The sequence below is a fragment of the Coloeus monedula genome, assembly GCF_965178545.1.
Source record: "Coloeus monedula genome assembly, chromosome: Z".
NCBI lineage: Eukaryota > Metazoa > Chordata > Aves > Passeriformes > Corvidae > Coloeus > Coloeus monedula.
In genome coordinates this window covers 32,089,283-32,116,456 of record NC_138822.1, presented here as the reverse complement: position 1 = coordinate 32,116,456, position 27,174 = coordinate 32,089,283, and the positions used below count along the sequence as shown (strand labels likewise).

The 27,174-nt window shown below is 42.0% G+C and overlaps 1 protein-coding gene across 1 annotated transcript in view; it reads left to right on the top strand.

Moving 5' to 3' along the window:
* ARHGEF28 (Rho guanine nucleotide exchange factor 28) overlaps positions 1–10,912 on the top strand; it is a gene marked incomplete at its 5' end in the record, with an annotated part of 110,535 nt that extends 99,623 nt beyond the window's left edge. Inside the window, one exon of the mRNA XM_082301409.1 lies at positions 10,190–10,912. Coding sequence (XP_082157535.1) covers positions 10,190–10,350 — 161 coding nt within the window. The 3' untranslated portion in view covers positions 10,351–10,912. The remainder of the gene's footprint in view (positions 1–10,189) is intronic.
* Between the last annotated feature and the right edge of the window lie 16,262 nt (positions 10,913–27,174).

Below are 27,174 nucleotides of genomic sequence, written 5' to 3'. Positions count from 1 at the left end.
ATGAAAGGAGAACTTTTCAAAGCAGAAAACCATGGGCAGAGGGTCTTTAGCCAGACAACTGCTTTATAGTGAGTTGTATCCTGAGCTCCAGCTCAGGGTTGTGCAGCTGTGACTTAACAAGTCTTCAGGGAAAGAGGTGATCTCTCATGAAAAGAGCCACAAAACAACAGCCTTGCTGGTTGTTTGATGTCAAGAGGGAGGTCTTTGTTTTCCTTGGGAAATGCGATCTCAGTGCAGGTGGAGAGTTGGTTACAGTGCTCTGCTTTAGTACATTAAAATATTTTGTATGTGTTTTGTAATGAAGTTGCAGCCTGAAATAGATGCACTAGTGTGAATAAATAATACATCCTAATGGCTGAGAGAAGCTGTTTATAGATGACCAAATATTACAAGATACTGGGTATGCAAACACACCCTATAAAATCATGTAGCTGAATTACCAAGTGTATCTGTCTGGCTTATTTTGAAAAGTACAATCTCATTTTAATTATTTAGTATAATACTGTACATATTCCAAGAAATGGCCTGTAGCATGTTGTGCAAAAATAATGAAGCGTTAGTAATATGAAACCTTCTCAGCGTCATCTGCTGTTAAATATTAATTGAGACATGGGGGTAGATTGTCTGTCTTTTGCTCCCTTGCCAGATGCTATTGAAGATTTTCTTTTGGGTGTAAAGTTTTAGTTTGGCAGAGAGGAGGAGCCTTGGTGCTGGTGTGGAAGTTGGTTTTAGTTTAATCAAATTGGAAGACTTCCAACACTCACCTGCTGAGATTCCTTGAGTGTTCCTTGGAAGTCTGATCTAGAACTGGGACATAAATGATAAAAAATAGATATGATTTTTCTGTATTTGTTTAAGGTCTGTTGTACAAAAACCCAAACGTCTGTACTTTAAAAATCATTGAATATATTCCATGATAGAGAATATATGGCAGACAGGGAAAGCAGTGTATTTGGCAAGGATGAAAAGAGATTTTTTTTTTCTCTTTATTAATTGAACTTGAAAATTGAAGGATAGTTGTTGCTGACAGGGAAACTGCAGGGAAGCTGTCTTCTGTGCAGAGCAACTTGCCACTGAAGCACAGTGCCATTGGGGAGGGGATGCAGGTCTGAAGAAGGCTCCTGCATCAAACACAGGCAGTTTAGATCTGAAAGTGAAAATGAATGCAGGCAGGTGTTTTAAAACTTGTTGTAAAGGTGAGGTAGGAGGAGGAGGTGTTGAATTTGGGCTTAAGGGTAAGACCAGTGTTGCTCATAGCAGGGAGAAGCAGGAACAGAAGTAAGGAAAGTGCATCCAAGTGCTTTCCATGCACTCATGGAAAGCACTTGGCTGAAGGGGTGGCAGCACATGCTTATTTAATAATTGTGGGGTTTTATGGCTTTGATGTACAATTTTTCCTTTACCTTTTATGCAAACTGTTTTTATAGCAGTTACATGTTCACAGAGGTTTTACCAAACAACTAAAAAGGGCATTCATTTCAAAATATTCAATCACATACTGAAAATTCCTATGCTTACAATGCAAAATTTGGGAAATGTGGAACTTTCAAGTTTTTTCTTGATTTTTTCAAGGACTCCAAGAAGAAAACATCAGCACATATACTTCCTGCAAGAAATAAATAGAAATGGCTGTGCTAATACTCAAACTGCAATCAAAAATTAGTGAATATTTCCCTCAGTTTTGAGCTCAAGAGAGAACAAGTATCTTTGTGACTCTGAGATAAGAGGCTTCTCTCAGATGCTCACTCTTGTAGTAATGCCTGTATTTTTTCCTGTATTAATCAACATCAGCAGCTTCTATTAAAGGGTAAGATTAGCCTGTAATTGATTTGAAACAGGTGCTCTGCCTGATTTTTTCTTCTGCAGCAATTCTGTATATTGACTTAGTGTTCTTCTGCTACTCTCTTTGAGTTTTGATCTCAGCAGCTTTTATGAATAAGAAGTGGTGGATCTGGTCTGTTGCTGGGAAATTACCCTATAAAACCAAAGTGCTTAGGAGGAGACTTGAGCGTTTTATAAATTACCTCCCCCTTTTGGTTTTTGTAACAGAGCTATGCTCTTCTGCTATGCAAGAAAATGGTTGCCAAAGTCCAGAGCACACTTATTTATGTTGCACCTGAAAGACTGGCCAAATACTGGGGACTGATTTTTTGCCAAGGTCTTTGATTTTATGTTTATTTCAAAGTGAAAAAAAACCCAGCAAAACAACCTACAACCAAAGAGCGTCCATAAAATATGAGGCAGAGTTAATCAACACACTAACATCTGTCTGTGGTAACAGCTCAAAAGAAGAGTTTTGATGTGTAAATGTCCCCTTTTGTTTCAAAGAGAATGACTTCATGTTCCAGAGACTGTTTTTTCAGGGTTAATGCTAGCTGTTTCTCTTTTCAAGAGGAAAGGAGATAAAGCCTCAATACAGTGTTTTATCTTCAGGGTGCAAATTGGGACAGTGGGTGAGGGACGTGTGGGGACGTGCTGGCCGGCAGCAGAAAGGGGACCTGGTTCATTGTCCTTTGAGTCCTTGGAAGTTTGGGTCTGTAGCTTTGTGGGTTTTCTGTTTCTCCATCAAACATTCAAGCAGGAGTGTTCCCTACTGATCGCAGTTTGACTTCAGCCTGCTGGCCAAACGGCTTCTGCAGATGATGGGCTAGGAAGAAGTGGTTGCAGCCCACTTCATTCACACCCACACTGGACACCCAAAAGAGGAGGCTGTGGGGGTTTCCCATGCTTCCCCACTGCTGCTGTCAGTGGGCAGGCGAGCTGCCCTGCCCCTGGAGAGGTGCCCTGTGTAGCTGTGCTGCTGTCCTGGGTGGGGCAGTGGCCCCGCGGCAGCAGCTGGTCACGTTCCTTGTAATCCTGTGTAGGAAGGGTGTTCTTGGAGTTTTATGGTTCTTTCCTCTTGATCATTTGAGTGCAGCTGTGTTTAATGAGCTGGAAAAGAAGTAGGTCAATAAAACATGTGTTCGTTGTTAGTAGAATACCTGTTGGACCACGTGTTTGTCTGTAATTGACCATCTAAAGCTTCAAAGCTTAGCACAAAGACAGTTTAATAGGGAATTCATACCTAAATAAATTAATATTAAGCAGAAGCAGACAGCGTCTGCCCTGCCAAGGTGAGACTGTGGGTATTTAATGCACAGACAAGTTATGATTTCAAGTCAGGCCTATTTTTAAGTCTCTCTTACTGATTTGCATTAGAAAAACAGCATGCCAAAAATAGCTTAGAACCCTTGTGCTTTAAAAACCAATGCAACTGATAACATAGCCATGTAACTAGGTTAAAATTTTAATCAACCTAATCAATTTTAATCATCATGCTATGAATTTGGTGTTAAAGTGACACTGTCGGTGTCTGAGCTTGAGTTGGTGTTAAAATATTTTCTTTGGTAAACACCAGTGTTAGAAATAGTATGTTTACTGGGTCTTAATAAAAGCAAGATGACTGCATCATCACATTACTCCAAAACTTGGAGCTTTAAGACAAGTATGAGTTGGAATTTTATGATAAATGCCATTTCGGTGGAATAAATGTGTATTTTGTGTTAGCCAAGGATTTGGTCCAAATTGTCTAGACCAAACTTCTCTGAAGAATTATGAGACAAAACCTGAAAACAGAACTGCATTGTTTTACCTAAGCCAACAACTACACAAAGAGCAGAAACATGCAGAATAATGGCATTCCCAGTAATTTTACCATGATCAAAAATCCAGAGTACAGATGTAGAGAAGAGTTATGTTGCAGACCTTATTCATCATAGACAGAATTCTTTCCAAACGAAAGACGAAACCAAAAGCTGCTAAGACTAATTAGTGCAGGATCTCTTATGAAATAATTCCTCATCTGCTTTTTGTGTAAAGATCTCTTATTAATGAAGGTGCTTGTTTGTCTAAGAAACGCAGCTGCTGCTTTTTCACAGGGTTGGGCTGGTCAAAAGTAAATAACAGCATTACAATTCCCAGACTGATTTTCTTGCCTTATTCAGTCAGCTGGGAAATGGATTAGGCTCCTCTTTCCTTGATAGCTGTAGGGTCAAAGTATTTTTCCCAATGTTTTTTTGAGACCCAATACCAAATTCAGTTCCTGCCGTGAATCAGCTTTATTGAGGTGCGAAGGGCCTAACTTGTTGATGGTATGTGGGATCTCAACTGCCAGTGAAACTGCTGGGAGTTGTCCTCAAATCTTCAAGGCTTACACGTGACTTTTCTATAGCAAGTGTTCTGCTCTAAAACGGTAGCAGCAGTATCTTGGTCGTTCCAGGGTAATGCTGTGGTGTTCCAGGCGCACAGTGCTGCTGCATGGTGTTCCCTTTCTTCCACCAGCTATAAACAATTGAACCTGCAGTATGGAAAATCCATCACAATTTGGGCAAGTCTTAGTAGGCATTAAAAAAAAGCAATCAAAACTGGTCATGGTGTCTTTCACGGTGAGGAAAGGAAGACAGGCTGCGGTGCCTGGAGTTCCCTGGCTAATCGGCTGTCTATTGCTAATGAATCTGCATGGAAACCACTGGGAGCATCATTAGAGACAAAGAGGTGCCGCGGGATTTGCCAGTGGGGACTTTCAGTGGAGCCCATGGGAGTTAGGCTGCTGTTTGTTATTGAACTGTAATGGCAAATGAGAGCCTGTTCCCTTGAATTCCTTTGAATATCCCAGACCGGGTAGACTTAGCACTGTTTTTTAGGTGTCTGCTTGTGCTTTGCATTATGCATGAGTGCCAGTATGGGGATTAAATAGAGCAGCTCTGCCATTTCAAATAGCTGTGGCCTGAAGCTGATGTGTCAGCTGTCAGTCCAGATGAACTTGGTACCAGTTATTATAGGTACATGTAAAACCAAAACCTAACTCTATTTATTATTTCAGAAGATTAGTGGGTTTGAGACTCTTTAACATACTTGTTGCTAAAAGTGGCATAAATAACTCTTCATTTAATGCAATTCTATTTTGTAAAGAGGGTCAATGTGACAGATCTTGGAAAGTCACAGCAAGGTAATTGCAAAATCCGTGTGGTGTGTTCCTTCCATCTCCTCCCCCCGACCCCCCCCCCTCCCCGCCTCTTATTTCCGCCCCCCTTCCTTTTTAGAAACAGCTAAGAAGTAAAAAGTATCCCGCCTGGCCTGACCTCAGAACTAACCCAGCTTTAAGGAGGAGTTTGAATCTGAGGCCTTCTGAGATCCCTTCCAACTTGAATTATCCTGTGATGCTGTGAAACCAGGGTCAGAGCTGAAGGAGAAACACTAAGGGTTTTCTGTTCAAAACACAGAGATTTGAGAGGTTTTTTGCCTGGAGTGTTTCCTAGTGCCTTGATAATGTTCTCCTGTCCTTCCCATAATCGTCACTGTGGGCACTCCAGGCTTACGTTAAGAGCTGTGATCCTGGGTGAGGGAGAGGAGGGGTGAGGGAGAGGAGGGGTGAGGGGGGGGGGGTGAAGGAGAAAATCTCTGGCATTTATTTGATGTGGAAGTGCTTACATTCTATGACAACAGACAAGAGGTGAGAATCAGTGTGACTAATGAGTTGTTTACTTGGCTTTTGTATTCCCTGCACCCCCAGGTACATGGGCTTTGTTTGTTTTGATATGTATTGATTTCAGATTCCTGCAAATACCATTCCTTTGTCCTTCACCTTCTCAGCAGTTTGTGAGATACTACTAATCCTGTCTCTTAGTGCTGTGAAAAAGGTAGGGTAGTAAGGATGCAGAATGCTACTCTTTTTTTTTCCCCTTTCCCTACAACAGTACCATGTTTTTAGCCAGGAGCTGTCGTTTCTCAGAGTGTGGACCCCGACCCTGCTTGGAAAACTGAGGTCCTCTTATAAACTCCCTTGAGAACTGATCCCACATACGACAGGCCTGCCATTGTTGGTCTATTGAGGTGGTCTAAAAAAGTATGGGAAGAGTAGAGTGCCTCTCTGCAGTTTCCTGATGCTTGTCCTCATGGTACCAGACCTAAACTGAAGGAAAATGGGGAAAAAATTCTAATTTTAGTGTTGACTTTGACAGTATCTGTTTGAATAAGACAATTTGTGATTGGATCAAGAATTTGTTAGAAATAGCCTCCAACTCCTTTTGCAAAAATTGGTGGGGAAGACTGCAGGTAATGCCTAGGGTTTCTTTATTTAATGAAATGGTCTTAGCTGAGATAAAAAGGAGTAAAAGCTGTACTTTAAGGGTATTTTGTGCTGAGGTGTGGCACTGCTGGGCTGAACAGGCTACATGTCCCCAAAAGGCTGAAGTGCTGTCACAGATTACCTAACATTTGGTCACCAGCCTGAAGCACACCCCTTTTGCCTTGGGTGTTTGACCAGCCCAACATTGAAAATGGATTTCTCTGGTCTGCTGTTCCCTGTTGCTTAGGGTATCCATTATGCAGCTGCAGATCTGGCTTGCTCTTAAGGAAGAAGTTACCTGGAATATCGTAGGAGAAATATATTTTATATAAGTGGGAAACAGGTAAAGGGGGTTTCAGTTTGCGCATAAATTCTGGGGTCCAGGGTGCAGAGAGATGCCGACAGCTCTTGGCTGGTGCAGAAGTGTGAGGAAGCAGAAAGCTGTGTCAGAGTAGTCTGTGGAAGGACCTGAACTACAGCTCAGTTCTGTTAAAGTTTTGGAAATACTCAGGGAGTATTTTCTGCACTTACCTAACTGTGAAAGAAAAACAGTGTAAATGAGCAAGTGGATGGCTACGGCCAAGTACAGTCCTTTTGTTTGTCCTTTCTGTGCGAGGGTGTGGGAGCAAGGCAGCAGGCAGAGCCCAGCCCGGGCAGGTGTGGTGTGGGCAGGGGCCATACCCGGCTTTTGCTGGGTGCTGGTGATTTGAGTGCTAGTCTGGTGGGCGCGCTGTTGAGCCAAACACAGCCTCCAGAGGGAGCAGCCCGCGGTAGCTTGGAGGGGAGCAGAAAAAAATGTAAGTGCGTGCTGAATTTAAACAAAGGGAATAACGCAGAACTCATTTTATGGCTGATGTCGACAGGTGAACTACAACCACATTGAAGGAGGCTCATGAAAGGCCAATGGTCCATACTTACCTGAGTCTTGATCCGTAGCGAATTCTGACATCTGCTTCAGTGCAGCAGAGAACGGGCCTGGAAAGGGACTGGGGAGCTCCTGTGGGTGCCCCAGCTGCCAGGGGAGCATGGGAGAGCTTCTTGCATGGCACTCTCTGGCAGCAGCCCCTTTGCCTTGCTGTCTGCACAAATAATCAGTTTGTTTTCATTTTTTATTTTTACTGAGCATCCTCAAATCTCAGAGTTCTTTAGTAGACAGCAGCTGATGTTTTCAAGTCCGGTTTCAGAAATTTCCTCCCTGTTTTGGGAGTGCATTTAAATTCCTCCCACCTTTCTCCTGCTTGGTGATAAGGGTAACTCGTTTCCCCATGCTGTACCAGAGAGCTCAGGAGGTGCTTCTTGGCTGCAGTCACTGTTCTACATTACAAGAACCAAGGCTGACTGGCAGTTCAGTCCACTTTTCCCACTCTCCCTTCACCTGAAACTGTTGTTACCATTTCTAGCACTTCCTCCACACTTCACATGCATCTGCTCTTGGGGCACATCATGCTGCCATCTGTGATACCAGCTCGTCTCCTGGCTCAGCTGCTTCCAGCATGGCACCAGGTGGAGAGACAGCAGCCACCCTCCCCGATGGCAAGCTGAGTGTGTTGGCCTTGGGGACACATTGTGCTTTTATTAGGCAGAGTCTGTGTTGAGTGCCACCTGAAGTGCATCCAAAACCAGCCCCTTCTCTCCTCAGTTGGATTAAGCACAACCTTTCCAGCCTGAAACCACTTGCCACCTCAGCAGCACCTGAACTTTCACCTCCAGGGTGCTCTCCTGCTGTTCAGGTTTTCCCGATGCAAAATATTTAGACAAAAACCCCCAAAAGAATAAAAAAGCAGCTAAACTAGTGATAAATAATTTATTTTGATAGTGACAGAATCTGATTTATTTTCCCAGAATGCTGACAGTTTCCACTGCTCAGCTCTGCTGCTTATAGTTGTAACAGTTGATGAGAAATGGTTTGGAAACAGCTACTGTTTTAATTGGTGGAGCAATTACTGTTTAGTTTTGATGATGGAAAATAACTGCATGTAAGGTGTTTCTCTTAATTTTCTGTGTATTTTCAAATTTGTAATTAGGCTTCTCCAATTATGTACTTCATAAACTTTGGAATCAGATCTTTCAAATAAGTGTTTACTCTCTGGTATTCTTATGCACATAACTTTGGTAATGTGAATAGACTCACAGGACTTAAAAGGAATATTAATGTGGGTAAAATTACCCCAAAATGTAAGTGTTTAGAACCTGAGAAACTTCTGCTAGTAGGTCTCTTTTAATAAATAAACAAACCAAATGTATCCAGTTTTCATGAAGACAGGCAGACATATTTTTTGCTTTCCTCTGTGGGCTGAAAATTGTAATCTTTTTCTAATATGACTGTCAGAAAGAAATAAATGCAGACCTCATCTTTAAAAAACCAGGGCTGTTCAACTAAGTTAGGGAGTCAAATCCTGCTGTGCTACATATTGCAAATAACTCATCTGCAGTCAAGACTTACTCTGGATTTTCAGACTGAAACTTAATCCAGTATAAAACAGTAAAAGAAAGACAACTGGAGACTAACTTTTGTAACATTCTGTGTCATCCCACTATGACTAAGCTTGTTTATAAATACCTTGCCCCTGCCATGGACCCTGCAGTCTTGGCAGCAAGAATAACATTATGCTGGAAGCTGCAGCCCCAAAGCCTGTTTGCTCTCCCCAGCTGGGTGAGTATCAAAGAGGAGATGCTGAATGCAGAGGCTGTGATATGATGTGTTCCCACACGCCTGTTGCATAATCACCCCACACTGCTCCACATACCCCATGCCAGGGAGCAGCCAGAGAGCCTAGGCTTTTCATGGTGCCAGCAAACTTGTCTTGCCTTGAACTCCTGCCTCTGTGAACAGGACTGGTGAAAGTCACATGTGTTAGGGGAATGCCAAATGTGGGCAGGCGTCATTATGAACTGACACTAGTTAAGTGACATGGTGTGCAAAACCCCAAATAGCTCCTTTGTAATAGATTTTCATTGCACATACATGTGAGGAGGGACCAGAGCAAGCATGAAATGTCTCTTCAGCTCTGCATGATCAAGGCTCAAAGAACCCCAGTTCTCAGTTTGTGTGCTTCTGGCATGACCATGCTGTCCAAGCTTCCCTTCTTTCTGCAGAGTCCTTTATGAAAATTTAACCCCCCTGATGTAATAGAAGAGTTGGTTAGGTTAAGATTACAGTGAAAAGTATTGCAGCATATCCATTACAGATCTTTCTCATCATTATGCATAAGGAAGACATTCTTTGTCAAGTAACTTGTTTTTATGGTAAAATTGCTTTGAAGAAACACAGATGTAAAAAAGCCAGCTACTGAGATGCAGCTCCTGAGGGCTCAAGTGCTACAGAATGCTGACTAGGGATAAAACTCAACTGTAGTCGTGTTGTTTTGGTTTTTTAAGCTGTACATGGATCATCACAAAAGTCTTCATTGTGCAATGCTGGAAAACAAGTACCTGATTCTCTGCATTTGTGGGAGAAAATTGGAAAGATAACAAATTAAGATCCTTGTGAAATAACGTTCTAGTGTTTGGGTGCAAGTGTTTCTCTCCACACCACACCAAAAGGATCAAGACAAGAACAGAGTAGGTAGTTTGTGCAAATAAGGACAGATAAACTTGGTAGAAAAAGCTGAATACAAGTTACAGCCATATAGACTTTTAACTGGGTTTACTCAGTTGATTCCTTTTCATCCGTAAAAGGAAGGCTTACAAATAAAATTCTGTGTAATGATGAAAACTGTATTAATGTTACAACTCTTTTATTACTAAAGATACTGATTATATGCTGTGTGTTTCTCTCCAGCTCAGTTCTGACCTCATTTATGTCTTTCTATCATTGTGTATCTGGTTAGTAAAGTATAGCTACATATTATTATTATTATTATTATTATTATTATTATTATTATTATTATTTTCACTAAATTTGGGTAAGGTGCCGTCTATACTAGGCTGTAGTAGAATTTGTTCTAGGGTAGCGTTTTCCTTTCTAGACAGATGCAGCAAACTAGAAAATGGTGCTAGTGAAAAAGTCAGAATTTGCTCTTTTTAATGGCATGGGCGTGGCAGAAAATGCATTGTCACATGTCCTTCTCTTGTGTGTTACAGATCTGAATGCATCACAGACCCATGGTCCCCAAAGAAGTGTTCCGAACCAGGGGTCCATCCAGTCACCACAGGTAGACAAACTGCAGCTGAACCACCAGCCTGAGAACCTGCAGGATGCAGAAAGTGGAGCCAGAGTAGAGGAGGAGATTGTTTACCTCTGATGACTTGTTTTCTAATCTCAGTAGCACTTTGGAAAGATAACTGTGTTTGCTTTTCTAAATATCTGTAGTTGTTCTCTGTATGACCTTCTGGCTTTAAGGGTAGTATTTAATCTTAAATGCAAAATTTTCCCCATGATAAATATAGCAAGTAAGTTATTTTGAAGCCTTGTTGTATAATCTTTAATTTATGACATGATTTCAAATGCTTTGCAAGAAGCAATGAGTAGCAGGGGAGACATAACATTTTGAAATTGTAAAGATGCCACCAAGAACTGTGAAAGCTAGTGTTGATTTTCTCTAGTCCTCATTTTACAAGGATGAGCTAAGAGAGATGGGTCTGCTACTTGAGATTTCAGAGTGTGTATCAGTAACCTTCTAACAGTTGTGATATAACATAAGAAGACAGCAACGTAAGAATGATGGCTATAGTCTTCCCTGAAATGTGCTATATACCCTTAGCTGTTGGGTCATTTTCCTTATCTTCTAGCTCAGGAACTGCTCAGAAGGGGATGTTTTTTATGGTCTGAGCATAATTGCATGATTGTAATTGTTTTTTCATGTCCCAAAGCCTATTATCATTTTGATACTACTGCTAGTTTCTGTGCAGAGATGCACTAAATTAGTTATTGTATAATAATTGTATTTCATTTCAGTAAGTGTCCTTATGCATTAAAATTTACCAGATGAAACCATCTCACTGGTCAAAAGAAAGGGGATAAATAGTAGGCTTCAGTTAACTGAACCCTTCTGAAACTCCACTGCTTTCCCATGTAGAAGTCAGATAGCTTTCTGCTTTCAGGTTCATGGGATTCTCTGTGTGTTAGGCAGTAAGAAACCAGCACTTGTTTTGTGCCTTTTGTCTTTCTGAAAAATTTGTACGCTTCTGTCAAACTGAATAAATGTTCTGTGCACTTCTGCAAAACTGTAACTTTGATTCATTGTGAGATCCCCCAAAGAAATAAGAAAACAGGAGGAAAAGAAAATAAATCTCCAGGCCTTGTTTGCACTGAGCTCAGCTGCAGATGTGTGTTCCTGGTCCAGCATAGCTAAAGCTGAGCTTCGTGTGTCTCGGCTGGAAAAACGAAGGATGTGCCTATTGCTGCTTGGCATGTCTGATGGGATTGGCAGAGGCGCAGCAGGAATGCAGCTGCACAGCTCCTGAATCAGGGCTGCCTCACATCTGCCCAGGTCATGGGGAAGAGGAGCACAGGATTGCTCCTGCCCATTTGTCTGGGTAAGCCCCAGGTGCCAACAGTTTCCATTTTACCCTAAGCCTTGGGCTGGGCAACATCTTCTGCAGGGCACAGAGTTTTAGATGTGTACGTACACATCTACATTCTGATGGACAAGATTCTCTTCCAGGGCCTGGTGTGCTACGGGGAATACTCCGGAATATGAGGAATGTGCCGGTTTGGACAAATTTGGAGGAAAATATCCTCTGATAGAAGGCAGGTTACAACCAGCTCTCTCCCACCAGGTTCTGGAAAAAAAAAAAGTTTTCCTTGGAGGAAAGTGAAAGAGACAAAAACTATTTATTTAACAAACACACAGGAAGAGGATAATAATGCTGAATAATAAAACCTCTCGCTGTGGAGAGAAACCTGGGAAAATGTTAGAGTCCTTCTGTAGGTGTGGTCTCTCTCCTCCTCCTCGGAGCTGGGTCGGTGTGGGCCCACCTCCAGGGCCTCAGTGGAAAATTCTCCAGATGTGTTCTGATGTGGAAACAGTCCAGAAGAGAAGAAGGGAAGAACTGAAGTCCCAGGAAAACAAAGTTCAACTCTCCGTCTCCCTCTGGAGAAAAGGAGCTGAAATCTGGGTGAAAAGCAAAAAAGGTACTCTGCTCTTCTCCCCATAGAAGCACACAGAGAGAGATAGCAGTGACCTTGGAGCCCAAAACTGCTTTTGAAAAGTTTGCTTGGCTTTTTTTTTTTCCTTCTCTCTCACCCAGTTTTAAAGACACAGAAAGGCACAAAATTCATTTCTGGGCATAGAGCGCTGATAGGGGATACATGTCATAAAGACACCCCAAGACAAGCAGAGCTTTCTGAGCTGCATCTTACTGGACTCCAGAGCTGTTGTTTAGTGGGTATCTTGGGCAAACAACTGGGCACCTGACTTGATGATTGTGACTTGATTACACTCAGGTGTAATAACTGGTGTGCAAATGCCACCAGGGAAAAACTGTGCCTGCAGATGTGGTTTCCCGTGTCTATGTCCAGCCTCCAAGACTCCTGCTAACCTGACAGCACTTTTAAAATATGTCTCTTTATAAGAAAAAAAAAAATCCCTTTTAGAATTTATAGAATTGTTTTACCTTCCTTACTTTTCACAGTTAGTCTAAAATTAAAATGTGGATCCAACTTCTTTTAAGGGACCTGCAGTAAGGACAGCCTCTCTGTTTCATCAGTCAGCCACGAAGTCAGGGTTGCCATCTGAACAACTTTTTGGCAAATTTCTAAGTAGCCAGACTAATTTCTTGGGATGCTGTATGTTCCAGGATATGTGCCTTGCCCAGGAACGCACAGGAAACTGGGAAAAAATGAGCAGTTTTCTCCACAGTTACTCTCTCTGCATTTTATTATGCTTTGGCTGAAACATCTGGTACTGGTTACTGTCAAATTCAAGCTGCTGGATGGATAGCTGCTGTCCCAGTCTGGTGTGGGAATTCCCATGTAAGCATCTTGCCACTGGGAGAGGAAGAGAGGATACTGCTTCTCTCATCAGTTTTAATTGAGGGGCTGGGACCTGAAAAGTGGCTAGCCCAGACTTCAGCTGTTGTGCAAATTCTTTAGGTCCCTTAAAATCAGGCAGCATCTTATTTTGCTCACCTGTGTTTACAGTAAAACTTCTGGCATTTCAGAAAGGCAAAGGCAGGAAACAGATGGCCTCTAGATTTAGGTATTTTAATTGTAGAAAATGTTTAAAGTATAGGCCAGTATGGTCTCGGCAGGTGCTCTTTATAACAAGATGTATTATGCACCCCTGAACTCTGTCCATTATTTAGGCATTTCTTAATACTGAGCAGAATTTAAACACAGTCCCAGTGAGACTCAGCTATTTTAGCAGTCTATGTTTTCAGCTATTGTCGGGCATATATTAATGCTGTGTCTTCTTTTTTAGTTAGAAAAATATATTCAGAAATTCTTTTCACCTTTTTTATATTATTTTGAAGTGGGCTTATTTGCAAAGTTTGTTGTTTTTCCCTCATCCCATATATTGTGTTTTCTTTTTGCTATGCTTCTCAAAGCATCTTGCCTCTCAAAGCTCAGAATCTAATTTAGTCATTAATTTCAGTGTTTAAATTAAAGGAGCAGTTGCGTACTACCAATATCTATGACACTGGGATGAGCTTTCTATTCGTTTTTTCTTCTTTTAAATTATTTTCTCCATCTTTTAACAAAGAAGGGATTTCTTTACTGTAATACCTAGACTTTTCCAGCATTTTCTCCTTAACATTGTATGCTAGTAAAGTTGTCATTTCAAGCAAATTTAAGACTTCTAAGGGAAACTTGCAACAAATCTTTTTTCAGCAAGCCTGTAGTAATGGTAGAGAAGAAATTAATGAAGAGCTTAATCTTACAGTGTGCTGGATCCAGACCCTTGGATTTGTGCATTCAGTCATTTGTAGAATGAGGCCAGAATAGAGCAAATTCTTCACTTGGATGCTGTTTGAGTATTGAGGTAAACGACACACTTAGCTGCATTTCTAAGAGATTTTTCACAAAGGTCATCCATGTTATTTTCAAATTAGTAAATTAAATACAGATTAGGCTATTAGCAAAATTCCCTAATGTTTGTTTACTGAAATGATTGAAAAAAAATCTGTTAATGTTTTCCATGTAAGGAACACAAATAATTTTACTTAGAGAGCCCTATTAGCTACATTAAGTTATATGCCACCCACTTAGTTCAAAAAAGTGAGTATGATTTTTTGATGCATCTTAATCAAGTAGGTGCCAATTTTGTAATGTGCCATATTGCCGCTAAAAACATTTTTATCATGTGATGAAGTTCATCCAAAAAGAGATTGTGTTGTGTTAAGTAAGATGTATAACTTGCTCAGGCTGAATTTTGAAAGCAATGGAGAGTTGCAGATGAGGCAGTTTTCCTTACGCATTTGATGACAAAATGGGGAAATAATGTGACTGTTTGGATAGCTTCTCATGAATATTCTGACAGGAATTCCAGCCCCAAATCCTTCCCATCCAAACCTTCACTGTACCCAGTTTACAGTACAGAAGTAGAAACAGCACAGGTTGTGGGGCATTAGCATACTGAAACAGGTTGGATGTCTGCTCTTTCTTACAGAATTGTGGAACTGCAGTTGATTTCTGCCATTTTTCCAAGGCAAATGGATACATTTGTCATTTTCTCATCCCTAATAAAGATTTGTATATAGGAGCACTGCAGAAATAGCTATGAGTATTTTTGGTAATCTTAGTCATAAGGACAGCTACATGTTAACCTCCTGTCTTGGTTTGAAAGACAGGTGTCTGCTAAGGAAGGCAGGAGCCTCCCTTGGAATGGCAGACGTGACCTCCCTTCCCTCCGAGTTATTATAATTTTGAAATCAAGAGGCTTTTAGGCAAAGATACGGAAAATAGGAATAACAGTTCTTTACTACTATATATGTGTATAACCAGTCAAACAAAACAACAACTATGACAGTAACAGCACACACAAACCCAGTGCCAGCCTTCTCGGCTGTCGGGCCCTTTCCCCTCGGGTGCAGTTCCGCTCGCAGCCGGCAGGGGCGCTGGCGGCTCCCGGTGAGCAGGGCAGGTGCGATGGTTCCCCCGCGGCTGCAGGGGGCGCTCCGGAGCGAGCTCGGGGAGCACGCGGCAATGGCGCCCTGGGATCCCGGGAAGGGAAGGAACAAAGGCTTCACAAACCCCTGGGCAGCCGATCCCAGTGTCCAGCCGGACCCTCGGGAACAGCAGGCTGGAACAGCAGGGACGAGCACAAACCCTGGGTGGCAGACGAGGTGTATCCAAATGGGGAACCCCCCACAGGTCTGGGCAGGCAGGATGAGCAGGACTACAACGTCGCGAAGGCTTGAAGCAGCAGCAGGGGCAGGGCTGCCACAGCCTGGCTCCCAGAGAAGCAGGGAAGGCAGGCTTGGGATCCCGGGGTTTCTCTGGCAGAAGGAAAAAGCAGCCGAAGAAGCAGCCTGTCTGTCTGTCCAAATGCTGGGACTGACGGTCCACACACCCAGGTGAAACATAAGGGCAGCCAGATGCGCCCCTCTTCAATGGCTAGCTCTTTTGTTTTTCTTAAATGCCCAGCAACTTGTCCCCCTAGCAACACGTATGGGGAAAATTGCTTTAACAGAAAAAAAACTAGGAGAACTCCTAAAACCCCAACACCTCCAAAAATGTTTATGTCTTGCTGCAAAATTCTGAGGTAAGTCTGTGAGGGTGGCCTGAATTCAGTGGCTTGAATTTTGCATAAAGGCTCCATTTGGCAGGCTGATGTCAAAAAGTGTTTCATTTCTTCAGTATAAAGGAAAACCCTCAGAGGATAACCTTGCTAGCATTATTCTAAAGTGTTGTCATCAATCCAGCCCTTTGCTCTGAAAAAATGCATCAGACGATAATCTACTTGTCTTCTTCCATCAGGAGATCATCAAAGGCTACACAGATGTGGAAGAACTTGCAAGGGTTTTGTGGGCTGTGAAGGTGAAATGATCCCAGTATCTCACCTGGGAATGTCAATGTTTTTCCCTGACATGCAGAGCAGTGTTGGAAGCAGCTCTATTCAGGTCAGTAGTTGGCTCCCAAATTCCCAGAGAGCTATGTTTCTTATTCCATGGATCATCTGTGCTGAAGTTTCTTCCGCTTCTCCTCACTCAGTCTCAGGCCCAGATCAGAATGTTGCCACCTCTTCCATGGAAAGGTTCTGCCACAGGGAGGTCTGCAGCACCTGCCAAATTCTGAGTTTGAGTCTTGAAAAATCCTGGGCAGAGACCAGAAGAGAAAAGAAACATGGAAAAGGTGCTCTGGGTGTAGAGAAGGCAGGAAGAGTGTCCACTCTAGTTAGATACGTCTAAGGTCCTTCATGGAATAAGCTTTTTTATTCAGAGAAAAAAAGTCTGTTTATCACACTACTTATTAACTGACTGATAATTTGAGAACTGGTTAGATGCCACATTTTTTAATTCCAGTGCCAGGGAGAGCAAGGACCAGGTATTTACAAAAGGGACAGTGAAGCATGCAGGTTCAAACAACCGTGGAGGCCTAACAGACCCAAGGGAAATCTCTTATCAGATTTCTGTAAAATTGCCAAGCCATACTACAAGAGCTATGCAGAGGCATGAACCTTCCACTCACACAGGTTACCACTGCTAAAAACAAAGACTGATATGGATAAACAATTGCATGAACTGAAGACAGCTTGGGAAGATCAGTGTGAGCCCCGGCCTTCCCATGCAAGTGAACAAACAGGATGTCTGCATTCCCTGTGTCCAGCTCATTGAAGATGCTCAGGCCAAGCCGTGAACCCACTCGTGCTCCTTTTGAGTAGTGCAAGAAATGTGAAAAATTGGTGTTGCCCCTAGTTAAAGTAAGCAATGTCTCATCTGAAATGAAAACTGTCCACATGTCCTGCATGCACACAGTTGTCCTAGCATTGCTGAATGAATACTAAAACAAGTCATTATAGGTCAGTCCCAGATACAAAGCAGCCAAGTGGACAAAAATAACTTTAATAGCCCTGACTGAGCATCTCCTGCTTTCTGTTGGTGGAGGATAACTATCCTTATCCCCTGGGGTTTCTTTCCAGCTTTTAATTAAGGAGCAAGTTTTCAGAGTGACATACTCAAATTGTCAGTGAAAACGAAAACATTTAAGAGTGAAATTGCCTCTCTGCTGATGTTGCTTTCCCTCACAAAGTCCCACATGACCAGATCTGGTCTAATTTTAAACCCATGTCTGGCCACCAGGTAAACTGACAAGGTGGCACAGCCTTCATAAAATCAGCTCCATGTGCCTGATACTTGCATGTTATCAAAACAGCTTGTATCTGAGTCCCGGCCAGATAGTGACAGCGCTGCAGGTAAAGGAAGGACTTGGAGAGTACAAAGCTAAGGTGTGACTTCCTTTGAAGCACACATCAAATTAATGATTTACTTTGAGATCTGGCAGTGCTCCTTAGATGTCCTATGAATAGAAAAAGCTGGCACAGAGCTGAATCTGTGAGTAAGATTCCCTTCCTTCTTCCAGATGGTTCGAAAATGCTATTCTACCCTGGAAATGATGTCCTTGCCTCATATGACCTTCATTTGATATTTAGAATACAGCCATGCAGAATGTCTGGGCTGTAAGTCATGAACCCATAGGACATCCTACTGCTGCTGTTGAATGCTATGGAAGATGTCTTAAACACATCAGACTACCTTCCAGTTGCTGCCAAGGCTTTCTGCAGGAAGATTTATCACAATAATTTTCCTTAAAGTTCTCAGTAAACACCTACAGCCCCAGACTAGAGGGTGTGGTTGGTATTTTTCTGTGTCTGGCAGTGCAGAACTTGTTACCATGAAGTGGTAACAGTGAACTCAAGTGGTAACATGAACTCAAGGGTACAGGAGGCAAAGCGTGCTTGTGGCTGATCTATAGACTGTGAGTGGATGATTCCCTCAGAAACTACAGATGCTTGTTAATGTTTCAGGTAAGCTAAAAGGCATATTCCTCTAATGGCCCCTAAGAGGAACAATGGGTGCTGAGGGAAGGGTTCCAGCTCTGAAGCTTGTACATGGATATCAGTTCAAAGGTGCTGGCAGCTTAGTAATCTGGAAAACCTAGCTGTGGGAGGAGCAAGCCATTTGGTGTCACTGAAGCTGATGCCACAGGTCATGCTGGGAGCTGGCTGCATGTTCAACCCTGCTTTGCCACACAGCAGAGTGGTGGGGCCCTGGGATAACCTGTGCATCGCTCAGATCACACCCTTGTCTGGCTCTCATCCCTTCAGTGCCTATCTTGAAGCTGAATGGTTGTGTGCAGGCTGTGAGAGAGATGGCTTGCAGCCTTGGGAAACCTCTCTTGGCATATAACATAAATGCTGAGCACTGAAGGATATTTCACACAAAGTAATTATTTACAGACGGTAGGGTACATCAGCTGTTTTACTGGAAATCACAATTTGCACAGCAGAAGTTCAATTTCTAATCCCGACTCCAGCTGTTCTCATTTTATTTACAGCATAATTCTTCAAAGGGATCAGGATAACAACTTTCAAGGACAAGATATGGAACCACTAACAGGTGGGGAAGAAGTTTAGTTTATTGGTAAATGATTGGTTACTTCTGCTTGTCCTACAAGCAGGACTGTGTTTGAGTCTCATGCACTAAAAACCCCATGAGCTGGCAGGGACTCCAACATACTTCTCAAGTACACTGATCATGTGTAACAGCATGGTTTGCAGACACCAAACTCAAAATATTCTTCCTTCTGGGAAATGTGAAGTTCAGAACACCTGGACAATTGAAATTTGCCAGAATGCAGTCCTTCCGTCTATAATTTCAATTAAATGGAAGTCAACTATGCTCATCACTTAATTTCACAATAGCCTTCTGATAAGCAGAAGCATTTCCCTAAACATTGATCAGATGTTTCCGACCTATTATTTCTGCCACTTCCATCAGCAAATCTGGGGGTAATTACAAAGATGGGCCTGAACATAAAAGAGTTGTCAGATGTTTGAAACATGTAGACCTGGATCCAAGCTTGATGGACTCTGACAAAATGCTTCACTTCCACACAAAGTTAGATTATGAACTATCAGACAAAGTGATAGGGACTCAAAAATAAGTCGTGGAAATAAGCAGTGCAAGCAATAGTGGAAACTGTTGCTTTTGTACAGCATTCAGGGAGTCACTGACAAGAATAGCTGTGTAAGTATTCTATGAAATTATATTATTATAACAATAATGTGTTATTATTTGATTAGAGGTTTTGTTAATGTGGGTTTAGTGTATAATAAAGCTACCAGGTGATGAAAGTGATGAAAGTAAAGCTCTAGTGATGAAAGTAAAGCTGAATAAGATGGACTGAAACATAAAATTTTATGGACAGGTTTCATGGATCAAGAACCTACAGCTGGCAGAGAAGGATAATTGTCTAATCTCTTCGAGAGAGTCTTGCTTCTGTCTACATCTGTGTCATGATTGCCTCCCCAGTACAAAATCAGGATGCTCTGGGCCCTTTGCAGCAGGCATCTGGCCAGGGTTTGTCTCCCCATGGGCAGAGATATTGGGGTGTGAGGAGCCCACAGATGTGCCCCATGCTGGTGAGGATGGCTTCCCCATGCTGCCAGCAGCTCCTCTATGCTAAAAGAGGGATTTTACTCTGTGTTGCAGAGAAACTATGCGCTGCACATATCACACAATCAGCCTCTCATATATTTGGTGCTCTCTTTTATGTTGCCATGTAATAAAAGGCAGTTGACAAGGATATGAATTACTGCCTTCTAAAATGCAACATCTCTGTGAAAATTCAAAATGTGTTCAAATTCTTGCAATGTAACAAGGGTCAAGTATGGTTGTAATAATTAACAACATGTGTGTTGTTTAATCTTCAAAGCAAGCTTTACCTTTAGACGTCCGTAATTTACTCAGTAAATATTGTTCCTCTTACTTCAAAAGGAAGCAATAATTAGATTATGCCTGCACTCAGATTAACATTTAATTTGTGCATACTTTCAGCCCAACATAGTTGTCTGCATACAATAGCAAAATAATCTTTTTAACTCTGTATCCTGTCAGCTTTTAAAGTTGTAATTTAATATCCAGAGGAAAGATACGGCAGTGTAAGAGATGCAAACACTCACTTTTCCAAGCCAACATTCCCTCCATCCACTTGCTACTGGTGCACAGTCACAGCCTAAATCTGCCCACTCCTGCCTCCTTCCCATCTACTGTTTTATCAAAATCCCTACTTGAGGCAATTGTCATGGGGTTTTTTGGAGGTTTTTGCTGTTTGTTTGATTGGCTGTTGGTTTTGGTTGGGCTTTTTTAGTGGTTTTTTTCAGCTTTTTTTTTTAATGCCCTGCTCTAGCCTTACCAAGGGAGCCTGGCCTAGAGGCACAGAGGTCCTGGTCCCTTCCCACAGCTGTTCCTGAGGAAAGGGCTAGCTGGGCATGTGTAAAGTGGAAAACAGCTGAGATAGCAGTGCTTCTTGCTTTGAGGCTGGCCTAAGAAGATTTACCTAAACAGCCTCCCAGGGCTGTGCTGGCTATGGGAAAAGCTGGCTTGTGGCTAATGGTTTGCAACTGACCTTTGGCTATCAGGACTACCCTCCCTGGGTGGAGCTGAGACAAGATTTTAATTCCTGGCAGGGTGTCCTGGCACTGTCATGGTGGAGAAATCCAATCCAGGGCCTCCTTCAGTGTAGCTAGGTACAAAAGAAAACAGAGAATGGGAGCCCCTTGCCCACAGAATAACTGAAATAAGCAGCTCTTCCATTAGCTGAAACAACCCCTCTTACTCCAGCCCCTACTAACATCTAAATGATGGGGGTCACACCTTGCCAAAACATGTGTTTGGAGCCTAAGCTGACAAGATAAGAGGACTAGTGAGATAAGAAATACACCAAGGAAATTCTTTTTTGCTCCTAATATTTTCATAATCACCTTTATGTTATGAGTAGCAGGTGCAGCACTGCAAAATATTCCTATTCATTTTATGAAGCCTGCATTTTTTTTAACATAACAAAGTGGTAATGGATTTCTTTCTAGGCTTTGAAAAAGGAGTGTGTCTGCTTTAATGTGACTTAGCTCAAATGCTATTATACATTTTAATGAGGTAATATATGAGGAGGGGTCAAGTAGAGCAAGGACTCATTCTGTTCACATCAGCACTGACACTACTTTGCTAACACAGGAGTAGATCTGCTTCCATAATTTGAATAAAATATGTAATGTAAAATGCTCTACTGAATATTCCAAATCAGGGTAGTCTGTTGAGCATTGTTGCCATGGGGACTGTGTGAAGGTTGGAATAATTAAGGCCTGAACAGATGCTCTGGAGTACGTACTGTCATTTGTGCTTTCTGCTTGTAATTAATGTGCATGTGCACAGGATGAGAAACAAGGGAAGAGAGAGATACGCACCCTGATTTGCATGTGACAGCTTTTCAGGTAAAATGAATTATTGGTATATGAAAAGTGATGCCTCTACACATGCTAAAAATATGGATTAAAAAGGAAGGAAAAAAGGGATAATCAACATCAGCATCTAGCTGTGTCACTATGTTTTGTATGAGAATGCCAGAATCAATGATACAAACTTCCCTCATTACTACAAGATTTAGGAATCCAAAAGAGCCACTTCATCTCTGAAATTGATTAAGATTAAAGAGTATCTTTTAATGTTATGGTATAAAGCTAAATCATATCACAGCTTTGAGAGGTATTTGTATATACACAATTTTATGCAAGGAAAGAAAGAGGGGATAGCTTATTCTATGAGCGTGTATGTAAAGTTTGGCCTCCTGTCTGGTTTACTGAAGTCTGTTGGGTGCTGCTGAGCTCAAAGGAAGCAGTGAAATAAAATTTCAAATCACTTTCCCTGTGCTCAATAAGCATATGCTGTTGCTGTAGCAGGGCTTGAAATCTTTAAGACAGTGTTAAATCTTTTCTGCTTTGTCTGATGGTGAGACAGTAGTGCCCAGTTCTCTGTGACTGCTGAAGCACATGCCCTGAGCTCCAGAGGGAAGGCTTTTTGGGTATAAGGGACCACACATAGGAGCAACACCCTCCAAAGAGCGGGCTGAATATGGTGGTGGGCATTTGCTCTTCCACTGCCACTGCTGTTCTCTCTCCACCTTTGCATGGGGATGTGGAGAGACCCAATTTTTCAAAGGTTCATTCAAAAACAAGAGAGAGGAAAAGATTCATAACATATCCCATGAAAAATATTATATGAGCTTTTCCTTTTGAGCTTTTAGAAGTGGGAATACATTACCTCAGAGGAGCCACAGTTGTTTTGTGACTAGCTGGTGGCACTGGAATCACAACTGCTAGAAAAAGAAATGCAACAGTTGCTCACAGTGTTTTCTATGAGTATTCAGTTGAAAAGAAATCAAGCTCTCAAAACTGCATACATTTCGTACAGTGGAAGAAAAGTCATCACAGTGCTTCCAAGCAAAATTTTGCAGAAGCCCAACAACTCCATATAGGAGGACAATTATCCAGCCTTTCATGATTAGAAGATGGGTTCCTACAATTCCTAATAGTAAGACAAAATTAGGCATTTTCATGTAAATAGGTAGAGGGCAAAAGCAATGATATTAACTTGCTGAGTCCTATTAAATGAAATATTTCTGTAGCACAGTTCTCATCTGGGCTCCTATTTTAAAAGATCATTTTCTAGGCACTCTTGGCAATATTTCATGCCAGAGCCTGCTGCTTATATAGCAATCAGGGACTCAAAATACTTTTTTCTTAATAGAGTGATTTGTAGTGTAAAACTCTCTGAATTGCCTGTGTGACTGTGGAATGAAAAGTGATGGATATTTTACTCCAGATTGTGAGAAAAAATAGTCAGTCTAATGAATGCTGAAGTGTGTCTCTTTCCCAGGTGCTCAATCCTCTTTCTCTCTCCAATTTGCCTGCTAAATCTGCTGCATTTTCCTCTCGTTTCTTAATGTTTAAGGATTATCTCATATGCTCTCTTGGGAAATGCGGCTTCCTTAGGGTTATGTAAGTAATTAGAAAAGATTGCGGCCTGCTTTTTGAATGAGTCTGGATTTATTTCTGTTTTTCTTTTTGCTAATGAGAGACTTGCTTGTTCTTGCTTTGATTTAGAAAACTTTTTCTTTTTTCCAGAAAGAAACGTATAGTCTAATCCACAGTGTGAAAAAATAAATGTTTGAGAGAAAGTTGAAAAATTCACAGAAATGGCTGAATGGTTTTGATCAAATGAACACACTTAAATTAAACATAGACATAACTTTAAATAGAATGGTCTGGAATAGACTGGAGGTACTAATTCAGTTACCATGCCACTAGGAAACTAAGAAGATAAATGAACCTTCTAGGAAGAATGTCCCCAGATTTTGATGAAATCCAAGTGAAGTTAGTTCAAGTAAATTTACACTTGTCTCTGCCCCAGTTCTGAACCTTGAAGCAAATGAAATCTGTACCATCTCCCTAAGTACACATAGATCTTTAGACACATAGAACAGTTTCATCCAGAGTACACTTTCCTACTCCAGGCTTTCCTTATGTGAATAGTTTCTGAACACATGTGTTTAGTTACCATTTACATGATTTCAGTGACAATTTAGATGTTTTCTCAGTTTTATGTAAATGTCCAAATAAAACTTTGCCCTCGTCTCTGCTCCTTAACTCTGGGGTTTTGTATGTTGTTGGCTGAACTTACAGATACTTGTCATCTTTTCTGTAAAGAGCTATTTTTCCCTTGCATTAGTAATACACAGTAGGATGCTATTATGTTGTCATAATATTCGCAGGAGACCCTTCCTAGAGTTCATTATTAGATCACCCTCACACACTATTCTATCCTTCCTTCCTTCCTGACCTTCAGATTAGTCTTTATTTTCCCTGAGGTCCTTATTTGTCTGTCTTCCTTAATGAAACAATAGCTGAATGATAAGTCTTGAAATTATCTGTATCTGAAGGTTTTTGGAATACAGCTACACCAACCAACACCTTTAGAAAGTTAGAAGCCTTCAGCTAGGTATGAATCAGATAGCTGGGAAACCAGACAAAATGTAGCTGTGACAACCTCAAGAGCCACATGTGTCTTGTCAGGAAGAAGGACCTGTACTGAGTGCCATACAGCTGTGTCTGCAGTGTTTGTGGTACCCAGACTAACTTGCTGAAATAGAACTTGGATATTGACAAAGCATTTTGCATGTAGAAAAAGCCCAGGGATGTCTCAGGAGTTGTTTGGTGCTGAAACTGTCAAATAGGGCATGGGCAGGCATTCATGTTCTGTATTTATGCCTTAATTTCTTTCCCTGGCATTTATTACTGAATTTACGACTTGACTTATTTATCAAGGCTTTTGACATGACTTCTCCTGTTACTCCCAAAATCAAAATGGACCAGGTATTTGCCAATAAAGAAAAATTCAAAGTCATGCATCTGTGCTGGAATAATGCTGAACAGCAGCAGAAATCTGAGCAATCCAGACCCCAAGAGACCTGGAGACCCAGAAAAGGAGTGCTGGGCCCCAGTGGAGCAGCCAGTAGGTCAAGGGAAGCAACTATTTTGCTCCTTTTGGTTGTCATGCTATTTTAAGATAGTATGTCCATCTAGGGGACCCAGCACAAGAAAGTTACTGGAAACTGGAGTTCAGGGGTCCACAGAAGGATGCAGTGGGTGCCGTACAAGAAGAGCCTAAGATAACCCCAACGGCTTGGTCCATGGACGGCAGAAATGAGCTGGGATCTTACTGCTGGGAATCTTACTGGGAATATGGAGGAGGTAGAGCTAGACTTCTCTCAGAGTTGCCCAGTGGAAGGACAGGAGGCAGCAGACGGGAAATGCAGCAAGGGGAATTCCTACTGTGCTTAAATGAAAAACTTCACTGTTGTGGTGGCTAAGTCCACTTTACACCCCTCAAGTTGCCTTAAAAGTGGTCTCTCCTTACAACACTGTGCTAGAAAGTTCTCCCTTTGTCTAGATTCTGCTGATGACTGGCCCTCTCCCCCTCCCATCCCTTTTCCCATTGGCCTCTGTTATGCCATTCAACCTTGCCTCTGCCCCCTAGCCCTCAGACCATTGGTTTTGGATGCTCTGCCCGCCTTTGGCAGTTTTCAGGATAAAACTGGTGTGGGCTTTTGGTTTGGTGGTTCTTTCTTGCCTCTATTCCCTTCAGGTGTGTTGCCATTAAATGCCTCAGAATTGCATGCAGAGAACCCCTCTCACCTCTTTGTCTCTGGTTCGTGCACAGACTGGGTGTGTGAGCGGCTGTTCGTGACTGCCTGTGAAGGTGAGGTTGTGTGCACGTGTAGGTGCCAGGAGAGCGCTGTCTGAGCGGTCCATGAGGGACCCAGTCGGGAAAAACGCGGCATCGATCCACCAAAGCCCTTTCATTACTTCACCAAGGTGGAGAACATGTGCTGAAACAGCTCATACAGAGAGGTGGTGCCATCTCTATCCCTAGATATTTTCAAAATGCCTGTAGCCAAGATCCTGGGTAGCAGGACTTAACTTGGAGTTAGCCGTACTTTGAGAAGGAGATCGGATCAACCACTTCTAGAGAACTCCTTCCACTAAGATTACTCTCTGATCTTATGGGAATTGCTATTAAATTTAATCTGTCCCATCCCATGTACCATCATATCAAAGCTTTACTGTCTGTATTGCTCCATCACAGCCTTAAGGTTCCGTTGTGGGATTTTACCACATCCGTAATTCTGATTTTGACTTAGAAGGCATTTAACATACATTTACTGCTGTGAGCAGTGAGGTAAGTCTTTACTCTCATTTCAAATTACATCCTCTGCAATTACACAGAATTCTTTTCTGTCAATGCAATTTCAGTGGTCACCATTCTTTACCCTGGATTTTATTATGCACTCACTGGTCTCTGTAGGGGACAATATGTAACTGCATTACCGTAAGTATAATGCCAAAATGGAGATTTACTTCTCTGGATGATTTGTTTTGTTTCACCTTCAATTTTGCTAATCTTCTGAGGGCAGTAGATTCAGGAGATGGGCTGGAATATTTTCTCTTAAGATATTCTTTTTTGGACTGAGGAATGCAAGCCTTGGCTTCACATACTACCTAGAAATAATATCTGAGGCAACTAAGGATCTGCAACATGATAAACATCAGTCCACATTTTTTCACAGAATAAAATCTTAGCTAACATAGAATTTTTTGATGAAAACCTGTGATCTTAACAGGTGTTTTTACACAGTAGCTTATGGTATATACTGAAAGCAATTTCTGTCTCTTTTTTATCATTTAAATCCTACTAATTATTTTTGAAACAGAGTACTGAATTTCAAGTTCTTTCACTTGCACCAATGTGTAGTTTGAGGTTATATAGGGTTGTCTTTAAGCTTTTTAAGAAATCTATTGAAACAAAGGGTTAGAGTCACATTGGCTGTAATGGCCTAAGTACAAATACCCTTGTGAGCCTTTGGGGAAGTGTCAGCCAGATACACAGTGGCCCCTTTATTTACCAGGGACAGAAGCACTAGTGGTGCAAAAGCCATTGCCAGACCACACATATCACCCATAGGGGTGATGAAGGCAGTAGGGGCATTTGGTTCTTCTGCTATTGACCTCGATGGGGCTGCCTGGGACTGCTGGCTGCAGCTACAGCTCAGGGGTGAGTTTCTGCCTCCCAGGAGCCACACAGAGATCCCTAGCTCCCATATGGAACTGCCAGAAGGAGATGAAGTCATGTTATATAATGACCAGCTGGGCAGCGTGTGAGGAATTAGTTTCTCTAGGAGGTTAAAGAATTTGGCCGCTTCTGCTGGGGCCAGTTCAGAATGACAGATCTTGACAGCTGGATCTAGCACCAAGAAAAGGACTGCCTGATCCTGCGCACTGAGCATTAAGTGAGCTTCTGGGGAGAAAATTTTCAGACTCCTCCTGCCACAGCGTGCACCTTCTACACTGGGGTTTATTTAGCATGTAGCATCAGGAGATGCTGCTGAGGCTCAGGGCATGTGAGCAAAGAGTCCAGCATTTGGGTACTGCACTATTCTCAGCTGATGGCTTAAGGATAGGCTTTAGGAATGGACGCAACAGATTAGCAAATCATGGCAAAGAGGAGATGATGAGCTGTTTGACAGACAGTGAGCAATTAGTAACTGTTTTTTGAAAATCAAATCACCTCTA